Below are 11,684 nucleotides of genomic sequence, written 5' to 3'. Positions count from 1 at the left end.
AGTGACCGGGGCGGTGCGAGTTGCCCAAACATCCCGCCCGCTTCGCACGCGATGTCCTCCCCGATCTGGAACCCACGGGCGGCACCGGCACCCCGCCCCACCGCCCTGTCGGGACCCCCCTTCTCCTTCGTCCACCTCCTTTCAGCCTCCCCACTGGGGACACGCAGACGGCTTTCACGCCCCACGAGCGGGACGGGGCAGGGGGTGCTTAGCCCTGAGATGGATGTGTGAGGGCATCTGGGTTAGTTATTTAGGAGTTTGAACGCACGTCAGCTTTGATTAGGCTTCGGTCACGTGACGGGAGATTACCAGGCCAATCAGGGCAAGCGGCGATGCATATAAAGCAGGAGCGAAGGGCAAGCGGGTACCTGCGGGAGGATCGGGCCCCGAGGTGAGTACCCGCTGCAAGGCACTGAGCTCTGCTCATGGGATGTAGAGGTGCGAGAGGACACTTCCAGGGGACTCCAGAGAGATGGAAAGATGGGGAGTACCTTACTGCTCCCCAAATCTCCTGTAGCATCCTTCCTGGAGTTGTTGGAAGGTGATTTCTGGGCTCTTCTGAAGGTATGCTGTGCGCCACGGCCCCTCTCACTCTGGGGTGGCCACTATCCATAGCCATAGGCTGGTGTGTGGTCCCAGCTGGGCTGTCCCAGCAGCCCTCCAGACTCCTCACTCCTTTGGGCTATAGCACCCTGCCAAACCTGAGAGGAGGTGGGATTTCAAACCTTTCTGCCTTTGGTTCTGGGTTTTCTGAGGGATTTCCGATGGAGCTGAGAGCCAGGTGCTCACAGCCATGATTAGCTCTCACAGCCATCGATTTTTAGGAAGATTCCAGGCAATGCTGTAATTAGTTTGCTGGTGAGCACCGTAGGACTTATGCTCCAGTTAAGGAGGAGTTAGCTCTCCTATGGAAAAGACGCTGCAGTAGAAATCAGAGGTCTTGTAGTTAACACAGCACATTTCCTTCCCTGTCACTTAAAAAAACCCCAAAACTGTGGGACCTATTCCTTTCACTCCTGACTAGCAAAAACACCCTACTTTTTAAGTGCAAGGAGTGTCCTAAAGTGCAGGAAAATAATGCAACTCTGGATCAAAAGTTAAGCCCAGCTTCCCTGCCTGCAGTCTTGTACAATTGCTACTAAAAGTGTCTTACACTAGATGTGCTTCACAGACCTTACCCCTCCACAATACCTCTTATATTTATTACTAAGGTTTGTGCATGTCAGCAGTGATGAAGGCTGTGATGTCGCTGGTGGGAAGCCAAGGCATTGTCTCAGCCACCGAGGTCCTCCTTGCAGCTGCTGTCTTCTGCCTGGTCTTCCTGCTCATCCAGTCCCTCCAGCAGCACGTGCCCCAGGGGCTGAAGAGGCCCCCAGGACCCAGAGGCTACCCCATCCTTGGCAATGTGCTGGAGCTGAGGAAGGATACGCACCTGGCCCTGACCAGGCTGAGCCAGAAGTACGGGGACGTGATGGAGGTCAGGATCGGCACCCGGCCCATCCTGGTGCTGAGTGGGCTGGACACCATCAAGCAAGCCTTGGTGAAGCAAGGAGAAGAGTTCATGGGGCGCCCCAACCTCCACAGCTTCCAATATATTTCAAATGGGCAGAGCCTGGCCTTCAGCCCTGACTCTGGGGAGGTGTGGAGAGCCCGCAGAAAGCTGGCCCAGAATGCCCTGAAGACCTTCTCCATCGCCCCCAGCCCCACCTCTGTTTCCACCTGCCTCCTGGAGGAGCACGTCTCCAAGGAGGCTGACTACCTGGTCACCAAGCTCCTGCAGGTGATGGAGAAGGAGAAGAGCTTTGAGCTTAGCCAGTACCTGGTGGTCTCTGTGGCCAATGTCATCTGTGCCATGTGCTTTGGCAAGCGTTATGACCACAATGACCAAGAGCTGCTCAGTGTGGTGACCTTCAACAATGAATTTGGTGATGTGACTGCTTCTGGTAACCCTGCTGACTTCATTCCCCTGCTCCTGTATCTTCCCAACCCCACCATGCAGCTCTTTAAGGATCTCAACAGGCGTTTCAACATATTTATACAAAAAATTGTCCAGGATCATTATACCAGCTTTGACAAGGTAAGAGCTTGGATACTCCTGGATGTGGGTAGAGATGCCTATAGCTGTCAGAGATGCTGCTTTCCTGGCAATTGGTGGAAGAGCATACTCTTTTATCTCCTCACCTCTGCCCAGGAAAGCTCCTGGGACCTCTCCCATCTGCAGCTAATACCCCCAGGAGCTGGAACGGTCTGGGGGAGGTTTGCTCACTCCTAAGTGTCCACAATATCCTTGAACCTCTGCCTCTTCTCCAGGGGCACATCCGGGACATTACAGATTCACTGATTGAGCACTGCCAGAAGATTGCAGAGGAGGATGCTCGTGTCCCCCTCTCTGATGAGAAGATCATACACATTGTCAATGACCTCTTTGGGGCAGGTGAGAACATTTCTGAGGGTAAAGCCTTGCTGTTGGGAGGTTGGGTCGGGGAGACGGAGCTGTCTGGGTGAGACCCTGGCCACACTTGGGTGTTTGGAATTGCTACTGGGCTCTTGTGTGCCATCCTGAGCTGTGACCAGAGCAGATGGCTTTTCTGTGTCAGCTGATGAGGAACCACTGGAAGACAAACATCTAGAGCAATGAGATGTAGGAATGCCTCCTCTCCTCTCCTCTCCTCTCCTCTCCTCTCCTCTCCTCTCCTCTCCTCTCCTCTCCTCTCCTCTCCTCGGTAACTAACTGCCTTTTTCTTGTCCATACAGGCTTTGACACTGTGACAACTGCCTTATCCTGGAGCTTCATGTATGCTGCCTTGCACCCTGACATCCAGAAGAAGATCCAGGAAGAACTAGGTGAGTTCATGAACCTGTTTCCTCCAGGGCCAAAACCTCTCTGGCCAGGGTTGACCCCAATCCGCTCCCTCCTCTCGCCCTCCCACAGACCAGACCATCGGCTGGGAGAGGAGACCGAGGCTGTCGGACCGGGTCGCACTGCCCTACACAGAAGCCTTTATCCTGGAGGTGTTCAGGCACTCTTCCTTCCTGCCCTTCACCATTCCACACAGGTATGAGCTGGAGCAGCTGACATGTTATTTGGGGCTTTTTATTTGGAGTGGTTTTCTGTGAAGTGCCACTTATGCAAATAATTGGCTGGGAATTGATCCCTGCTAAGGGGAAACGTTTCAGTACACACACTGAATTACTTTTGTTAAAGCTCCCTGTGGCTTTCACACTCACCGATGGTGCAGCTGCCACGTTGGGCTGGTGCTTCTGGCTGCATCCACTGCCCTTGGGGCCAGCAGCTGCTCAGCTTCCTGCCCTCCTCAGGTTGAATCCTTTGCTTTGAGGGTAGTTTTACTCCAAAGCCTTTCCTAGTAGAGGGGCATCAAACACCTTTGGATTCACATTTTCCCATGCCTTGTGAGAAACCAGCATCACAACTCATCCAGCAATCTTTCTGCTTGAGGAAAAATGTTAACCAAGACTGTTTAGTCTCCTGAATACAAACTGGGGTATTTCCTAGCCCATCCTAAGAGTACAAATAGGGCATAGAAAATGAAACACCTCTAGGACTTGCCAAGCTTTGTTTTGTTGCAAAGCTGCAGGTCTCCTCTTAACTTCTGCCCTCTGTATTTCTTTCAGTACAACAAAACCAACGGTACTGAATGGCTATTACATCCCCAAGGATACCTGTGTGTTTATCAACCAGTGGCAAGTAAATCATGATGAGTGAGTATACTAAATCCTCTGGGCTTATGAGGCTATGGTGGCTTTGCTTGGTATTCATATCACTCTGATCCATTTTTTTATAGCAACATGCCAAAAGCCAAATGGGTCGTGAAGGCAGGAAAAGGCAGATAAAACAAAAAATCATGTGAGTTTGATGCAAAGCTCAGCCTTGATTCTCCTGGGCATGGAGGTGCCTGGGATTGACTTGGTCACTGATTCAGCAACTCCTCAACATAAGGGCTTACCCAATTTATGTGCAGTAATGTGGTGACATCTTCAGTGCACCAAACTTTCCATGTGCATGAGAGGGCTGGCAGCAGGAGTTGATGAATAACCTGGAATCAGTAGATTCTCCTGCCAAGCAGCCTTTATGGTCCAGGCTGATGGTTCTGGATGTGCTCAATGGAAACTGCCTGGTTCCCTCTTTCAGTGAGAAAAACAAAGCTCGGATGTGACTGACTCCTGTTAAACTCAATAGGCTTATGTCCTTATTGCTGATAGTCAGCTTTGCTGGATAAAAAGGGATCTGGAAACCGAAGCCCCGTCTTTCCACTACTTTCCAGTAGAGACCCTCCTGGAGGGAGGAGTAAGTCATCTAAGGCTTGATACAGAAGTTGGTACACAGATCGGGTATTTTGGATTAGAAGCTCAAAATGTTTGCATCCAAATAGCCCAGCAGTGCAGAAACACTCCAGTGTTCCTTCTGCTCCTGCACATGCTGGTGAGGATTGCAATGGGAATACTGTCTTTAGTGCCAGAGAAGATTTTCTATATGCAAGCAGAAGTTTTCAGCTAAGACAATGTAAAATCCCATCTGGCACCTCCCAGCGTCTAAGCTGGGATGGGATGGGAAGCTTTGCTGGTAGAATTCAAAGTGGGGAAAATCTCGGGTCTTGCTTTTTTAGAGCTGCTGACCAATTTCTATGGTCTCCCTTTGTCTGAATCTGTAGGATTCTGGCTATTGCATGCTGAATTAAATCTGTCTCTGGTATTTGCACAGGCAAACACAATCTGAATTGGAAATAGAGGTTTCAATAGACTGAGCTGATGGGCTCAAGCACGTAGTTGGTATTTTACATCAGGGATAGAGGTTGCCAAAGTTACTTTGGATGGTGAAATGAGAAAGCTCTCATGAGTTTTTTTGCTGTTCCCATCACAATGGGTGAAAAGGGCTTCCTCAAGTGTGTCTCCTTTCTGCTCCAGGAAGCTTTGGAAGGACCCTTCAGCCTTCAGACCTGAGCGGTTCCTCAACGCTGCAGGGACTGAAATAAACAGGACAGAGAGCGATAAGGTGATGTCTTTCGGTTTGGGGAAGAGGCGATGCATCGGGGAGTCCATCGGCCGGTGGGAGGTCTTCCTCTTCTTGGCCAGCATACTGCAGCAGCTGGAGATCAGCCTTCAACCCGGGGTGGAGGTGGACATCACTCCTCAGTATGGACTGACAATGAAGTACAAGAAATGCAAGTGCTTCCAGATTAAGAAGCGTTTCCCCATGAAGAGCTCTCCATAAGCTGCAAGAGGAAGCATCTTTCTGCAGAAGAAAGCCAGCCCTTGGAATTAAACACTAAGCCTACTTTTTCTAATGCTCTCTAGAAGCCAGCACAACCTCTCACTGTATTATTTCACTGGAGGCTTGTTCATCTCATGTAAATGTGAGTGGGGAGGGATAAAGCTGTCTTTGTCAGGCTCCTCACAGCCCCACTAAGCAGCTCTGTTGCTCTTGCCTGCAGGAAAGCTCACCAGAGCTCCAGCTCCTTCACCCTTCTTGGGGAGATTCAGTAAGACCGAAGCCCTGTGGTGGAGAGGGGGGTGTTTTGGGCTGAGAGAAGTGGTGTGAGATGTTGGTAGGGATGTCCTCACACTGCCCAGTGCTGCAGGCAGAGATGGAGCTGCTGAAGGCAGGTCCCTTTATTGACCAAATAGGAATAAACCTTTTTCCCAAGAAACCCAGCCAGCCTTTTCCCACAAGGTGAAAGTTTTTCAGGCTCATTTGGCAGAGCTGTTTGCAAAGCCTTCAGCTCCTTGTGCCGATGAGAATGGGCTCTCCCTGTTCTTCCAGCTGCCTTCTGAAGAGCTCTTGAGGCAATGCAGAGGCCAGACCTACCTCTGCACCAGCGCCCATCTCAAGTGGACCTGTTCTGGGTGCACCCTTGCACAGCTAAATTCCCTGAATGTAAATTCATCAAATGAATACCTGAGTGTTTCTACTAATCTTTGGTGGCAGCCTAATAATAGGTGAAAAAAGAAAAAATCTATATGCATAAGTGGTGCTGTTCACAAATGTAGGATATTAGCTAAACTCCTGATGAGAAGCCTCCTGGAAAATATCAAAGGACTGAGAATAAGGGACAAGAAGCCATAGGAAGCACGGTAGAACATTTCTGACTTTCAGACTATGTATTTGCTGTTTTCTATCTACTTTCTTCTTTTTCGCAAAGAATGGATTTCTATGAAAGAAGTATTTGAGGACTGCAGGAGACATACTGCCTTATGTTGCAGTCCACCTTAGCCAGGGTGAAGGTGAATTCTCCTGGCAAACAGAGCAGCAGTTCCTGCTTGTTTGTATCTGTGTGGAATGCATCATGTGCTGGGATATCAACTGCATTTTATTTCTAGCCCAATAAATACTTATATGAAAATTTCTTAAGTTACTTGCTGGTCTTATTTTTTGGGGATGGGAGGAAAACACTCCACACTTCTCTGTTTTAAAATCTGACTTTGACATGTTGGATCATGTTTTTTATCACAGGGACCGGAGCTGGCTGTTCCTTGACTGTCAGGGCTGTGACATAAGTGGCATTAGGGGGAGTTTTAGTTGTCATGGGTCATGGCTCTGGTCTTTTCCCTGTGTGTACAGAGAAGCTAAAGCCTCAGTTGGGATTTGCAGAGAGGTGATGCTGACCTCTGTCTCAGGGGTTTCAGTGGAATTAAGGAGGTGAACCCCCCCACACACACCCTTTTGGAAGCCTGGGGGAGGTGACCCAGAGAGGCACATCACCTGCTCTGCTCTTCCCCATCTCGCAGCATGACAATTTCTGAGGCTTTGCAGAACTTCCCTTAAAAAAAAAAAAAAGAGAAAAGGCAATAGACATTATTTTGCCATGTAGCTAGAAAGGGAGTATAGGAAAAACTGGGGTCTGTGCACGCTTGAAGGGGCACTCCTAGGGGGACTGGCCCTCCAGGGTTTCCAGCTAGGTGCAGTAGGAAACCACTCTTGTCCCACAGGCACATTTTCACGAGGCACAAATGTTTAGCCAAATCCTCGAACTGGGGTATAATGTCAGGCATTTTGGCAAAATTCAGTCTTCTACTGAAAAGAAATTCAGTCTTCTACTTCTTCCCAAATCTCTGACCTGGGTTGCTCTGTGGCCTGAACTGCTCTGAGCCCACACAAGGATAAAATCAAGATATGTGCAGAAAGGTTAATATTTGTCTCCATCCATGACCAGAACATAATGATGTGGGAATAATTCATTAGTTTTTTTAATGGTGCCAGCTGTTGTACCACACACTTATTTTCAATTTGGTAGCTCTGCTGTGGAAAGGTTGCTCTTGAGAAGAGGACCCTTCCTCTCCCTATGACCTCACTCACCTTTGTGTTATTGTTACCAACGGCTATTGTATTAATTTTGTTTTTAATTAGCAACCCCAGCAGAGTCTGCCATTGAGCTCCAGGAGGACAGCCAGTCCAGCACCCCACCCACTCCTTCCTCCAACTAATGAGCAAAACAGCCTCTGGATTCAGAGAGGGAAAAGCTGATCTTAATGGAGCCAAGGAGAAGGTAAGAAATGAATAAGCGAGTTGAAGGGAGGTGTGATGGAGGTAATGGAAGTGTGATGGAGGTATGATGATGGTCACAGAGAGGATCCAGGTGCAACAGAGGTGATGGAGAACATTTGGCAGCTGGGATGGGGGTGACGGAGACATGACAGAAGAAGTGTGGCGGCAGCCCTACAGATGTGTCAGAGGTGATGAAGGCGGGATGGAGGAGACAGACTTGTGGAGGATGCGTGACAGCAGTGACAGAGCTGAGATAGGGACGGCGGAGATGGAGACGGCAGACGGGTGACGGTGCAGACTGAGGTCCGGAGGTCAGAGAGCTGACGGGGGTACTCGGGACAGGCCGCCAGACGCCGCGGGGGACGGAGCGCCGCCGCGCGCGCCCCGCTGCCCCGCACCGCGCTCCCGCCGCGCACGCGCCGAGCCCTCCGCGCCTCTCGCTGGTGGGCGCCGGCGGCCGGAGCGCCGCGGGCAGGCGGGGCGCCGGGCAGGAAGTGACGCCAGCGCCGAGCGTCGCGGTGGCGGAGAGGCCGTGGCTGAGGCGGGGAGCGAGCGGCGGCTGCAGGTGAGGCGAGGCGGGCTCCCCCTCCCCGACCCTTCACCCCCGGCGCTCCGGCGGCAGCGAGACGGGGAGAGCAGGAGCCTTCGGAGGGGGCTGAGTGGGCCTCGCTCGGCCTTCCCGTGAGGCGCGGCCGTGGCGCCAGGCCCTTCTCGGCCTGCCTGGGGCCGTCGTGAGGAGGCCGGGGCCGGGGGAGCGGCTCGGAGGGGAAGGGCTGCGGAGGCCGCGCTGAGCGCCTACCCCCCCGCCTCCTCCTCCCATTCCTGGGCAGCGGGCCCCAGCAGGCCGCCTCTTGCTGGGCTCCAGGCGGGCCCTGTGGTTACCTGTGGGGGCCTGTGTTTCCTGTGGCGATCATGCTGGAGGCAGCCCAGTGTGATCCAGCCCGGGGAGATGAGCCCTGCTGGGAGTGTATATCCCATGCCAGCATGTCAGCTCTCAGGAACAAAGTGGGTATGCTTGGGGGCTGCTGTCCTTGTGAACAGGTGAAACCATCTCTGTGTTGACTTACCTTTCTGCTAGGGAGACTATGCCCAGTGGCACCTTCTTTCTCAAGCAATAGTGCCCAGGGTGCAAACCTGTTGACTCAACACGTGTTAAATTATTGCTTACAAACTCAGTTTATTCAAGGGCTACCATATGTGTTTGAATAAACTCTGTGACTTGAGTTGCTTTTAAAACTTGCAAGACTGTCAAGTGTATCAGCAGTACATACTTGAAATGAAAGATGTAGGGGAATATAAGATAACTGTGACTTGTATGACAAAAACCCTCTCATGTAAGACGGAATGTTAGACAGGAGTTTTGACTTTGGTATTGTAAACAAACAAATGTGCTCATGTTTCTCAAATGTGATGAAGTAAATCGCTTACTGCATCTGTAGTTCGTATCTTCTTCTAAATGATTTGCACACAAAGTAGTAGAGTGATCCTTTTTGATGAGGAGTTTCCTTTGTTGTAGTTTATGTTTGCGTGTAAACATAGGTTTTATTTTTTTCATTTTGTTCTTAAAAAGGATCCTTGTAAGAGAGCAATGTCTACTGAACTCTTTCCCTTTTCACAAGGAGATACAAAAAGCAGGAAAGGTGATGAGATTTTGATTGTACAGCAGATACTTTTGGATGTATTATCTGTGTTTTGAAAGTGCTTTTTTATCAGCTGTCATCTTGGAATCCACACTTGATTATCATGGATTAACAAATGTACACAGGAACAGGAAAGAGAGGAGGTGGGTCCTGATGGATGCATGGCTTAGTGACCTAATTTAGCATTTGCTTCCCTTTGAAGCATCCCTTGTTTTCAGTCCCCTGAAAGTTGAGGGAAGTGAGGATTTCTTTGGTTTGTTGTTTTCTTGTGTTTTTTTTTTTTTTTCTGGTACCATGTGTACATCCTGGTTATTTCCAGGGCTTTTTCCCTTGTATATTTTTCCAAGAAGCTCTGAGCAGGAAGGACCTGAAGAGGATTAAAACGACTCTCACAGAAATTGGGTTTATGTATTGGCATTCATCTTCCTAAATTGTCTCCTCTGCTTTCTGTCTTTGTGTCCTTTACAGTAAATATCCTATGTTTCTCCCTCTTCCTATCATTACAACATTGAAAGGTAAATGTATACAGTTGTCATTTTCATTTAGGAGCTTGTCAGCTCATTCACAATGCCATGATGCCGGTGAGCCTGTGTCTTCCTCTTCTCTTTGTTTGCAGCAAGAAAGCTCAACTCCAAAGATGTGCTTAGCTGCTTCAAAGCCAATTGATACAAGTTCAGTCAAGCATCAAAACTGAGGGAATTACGTGGGACTGAGCATCTCACTGAGCAAAGTGTGGTTTTCCCCCCTGTATTCTGGTAGAACTCGGTGATGTAAAGGAGCACAACTTTCTTTGTGTGATTTTTTTTCTAATTGTGGCAGTAATACTTATACTCCTGGCATTGGAGAGCATGAAGACTTTTGTCTTGGCCCCAGCATTGCTGTTTCTCCCTCTCCCCTGCCCCTGTATCTGTCTCTTCCTTTAAAGGTGTTGGTTTTCATTTGTATCTGCTGAGCAGTATCTGCAAAAGCTGTTCTGCTCCACTGTTCATGTGCCAAAATTTTGAAAAGGAAAGTGAAGACACACTCCTCATTTGAAATTTCAGGGCAAATGTCTGTAGGCAGGACTAAATACTAAAAGTTGTTGGTGGTATCTGAAATTTATTTCTTTCATGATGCAAACGGTGATCTGTGTTACAAATGTATAGGAAAAGCCACATCCAGGGACGTACACACTGTGACTGTTGGGGTCTGTAGGGATGTTATTTCCAACCAACAGAGAAGAGAGAAGCTGACAAAGCCAAAGCTTCTTGCCAGGGTTCTGAGCTGGGGGATGCAGTTGATGTTGATTCAGGTTGTCACTTTCTGCATCTTGTTACAGCCAGGCCTGTGTCTCTTTACAGCAATTGTGTGCCAGAAATATGGCTACGGACTGGCTCGGGAGCATCGTGTCAATTAATTGTGGAGAAAGCTTGGGAGTCTACCAAGGACGAGTGTCTGCTGTGGATCAGGTCAGCCAGACTATTTCCCTGACACGGCCCTTCCATAATGGGGTCAAGTGCCTCGTGCCAGAAGTCACCTTCAGGTTAGTGTATTTCCTGCCTTTTGCCAGGCAAAGTCTGTGGTGGTTTGGATGTTTTGATTTAGCTTGTTTTTTTTTCCCCAGAAATGAACTCCTTGCCTGAAACTGAAATCTCCCTAGTGCTTCTGAGCATCTTGGGATGAGAAGTGCCTGTTGCGTTTCTGTTAGTTCATGTGCAGGAGTTTCTTTTCTGGCTCTGTGATCCTGGTGTTAGAAATGGTGCAGTTCACACTTGGAGATTGTTTGTGACATTGTGCGTTTGTGTGTGTATATATGTATATCTATATGTATGTGCATATACATTCTGTTGTTAGGGTTTTGGGTAGCAGAGGGGACTGGCATTCTCTCTAAAAGCTTTACCCTCAGCATATGTACTATATGTAATTCAAGTAGGAAAGAAAAGAAAGGAGACTGGTGGATGAATTAAAATTATTACCCTGATACAACTAATTTAAGTGCAGTTATTAAATCCCACTCCATCCCCTCTGTCTCTTGTCACGTTCTTCCCTCTGCATGGACAGCAGAGAGTTTTGGACTAAAAAGCTGAGTTGCTGCAGCAGTGTTGTAGATCTCAGGAGTTCTTTCCTGCCAGGTCCTGGTAAATGCTGTACTTAAAAAGTATAAATAAGAGCCACCCATAACTGGACCTTTTCCTGTTACTTGTCACGTTGCAGTAGTTAAGATTCTGAGTCACTGAGTTTTAAATAAGACTGATTCTCTGGAGTCAATAGTCTTATTTTTTTTCCTCGGATTTTGAAGAGAGAGTGGGGAAAGATGACACTCATATTCTTCCAGGAGATGTGTGGAAGTCTGTAGGAAGCTTTTGCTACTTTACATGTCAGTTGGTCAGGTACTTATCAAGTTTAAAATAGAAAACCCTAATTTCTGATCCATTTCTTGCAATCAGTGCAAATGGAGGTCTTTGTAACCACTTCTTTGTTTTGCTTTGGCTATCATTAGTTTATCTTTTTGTCTGAGGAAATGGGAAGCACCGTCTTTGCCTGAGCATGAATCATATTCATCT

General features: G+C 48.7%; 2 protein-coding genes across 2 annotated transcripts in view; both read left to right on the top strand.

Moving 5' to 3' along the window:
- LOC104555036 (cytochrome P450 1A4) lies at positions 1-6,331 on the top strand. Its single transcript, XM_061999002.1, has 7 exons — positions 1-391; positions 1,212-2,077; positions 2,311-2,434; positions 2,755-2,844; positions 2,933-3,056; positions 3,634-3,720; positions 4,924-6,331. The coding sequence occupies exons 2-7, from the start codon at positions 1,220-1,222 to the stop codon at positions 5,228-5,230; spliced, it is 1,590 nt and encodes a 529-aa protein (XP_061854986.1). The 5' UTR covers positions 1-391; positions 1,212-1,219; the 3' UTR covers positions 5,231-6,331.
- Positions 6,332-8,000: 1,669 nt separating this feature from the next.
- EDC3 (enhancer of mRNA decapping 3) overlaps positions 8,001-11,684 on the top strand; it is a 28,434-nt gene continuing 24,750 nt past the window's right edge. The window contains exons 1-2 of the mRNA XM_061999003.1: positions 8,001-8,066; positions 10,482-10,663. Coding sequence (XP_061854987.1) covers positions 10,500-10,663 — 164 coding nt within the window. The 5' untranslated portion in view covers positions 8,001-8,066; positions 10,482-10,499. The remainder of the gene's footprint in view (positions 8,067-10,481; positions 10,664-11,684) is intronic.

Source organism: Colius striatus, chromosome 7, assembly GCF_028858725.1.
Source record: "Colius striatus isolate bColStr4 chromosome 7, bColStr4.1.hap1, whole genome shotgun sequence".
Classification (NCBI taxonomy): domain Eukaryota; kingdom Metazoa; phylum Chordata; class Aves; order Coliiformes; family Coliidae; genus Colius; species Colius striatus.
This window is presented reverse-complemented; position numbering and strand designations above follow the sequence as displayed.

Bases quoted from the DNA above. Each gene is read 5' to 3' on its own strand.
- LOC104555036 (XM_061999002.1), top strand. From the start codon at position 1,220: ATGTCAGCAGTGATGAAGGCTGTGATGTCGCTGGTGGGAAGCCAAGGC. The intron at 2,078-2,310 runs GTAAGAGCTTGG...CCTCTTCTCCAG, and splicing joins ATTATACCAGCTTTGACAAG to GGGCACATCCGGGACATTAC. The intron at 3,721-4,923 runs GTGAGTATACTA...TTTCTGCTCCAG, and splicing joins TGGCAAGTAAATCATGATGA to GAAGCTTTGGAAGGACCCTT.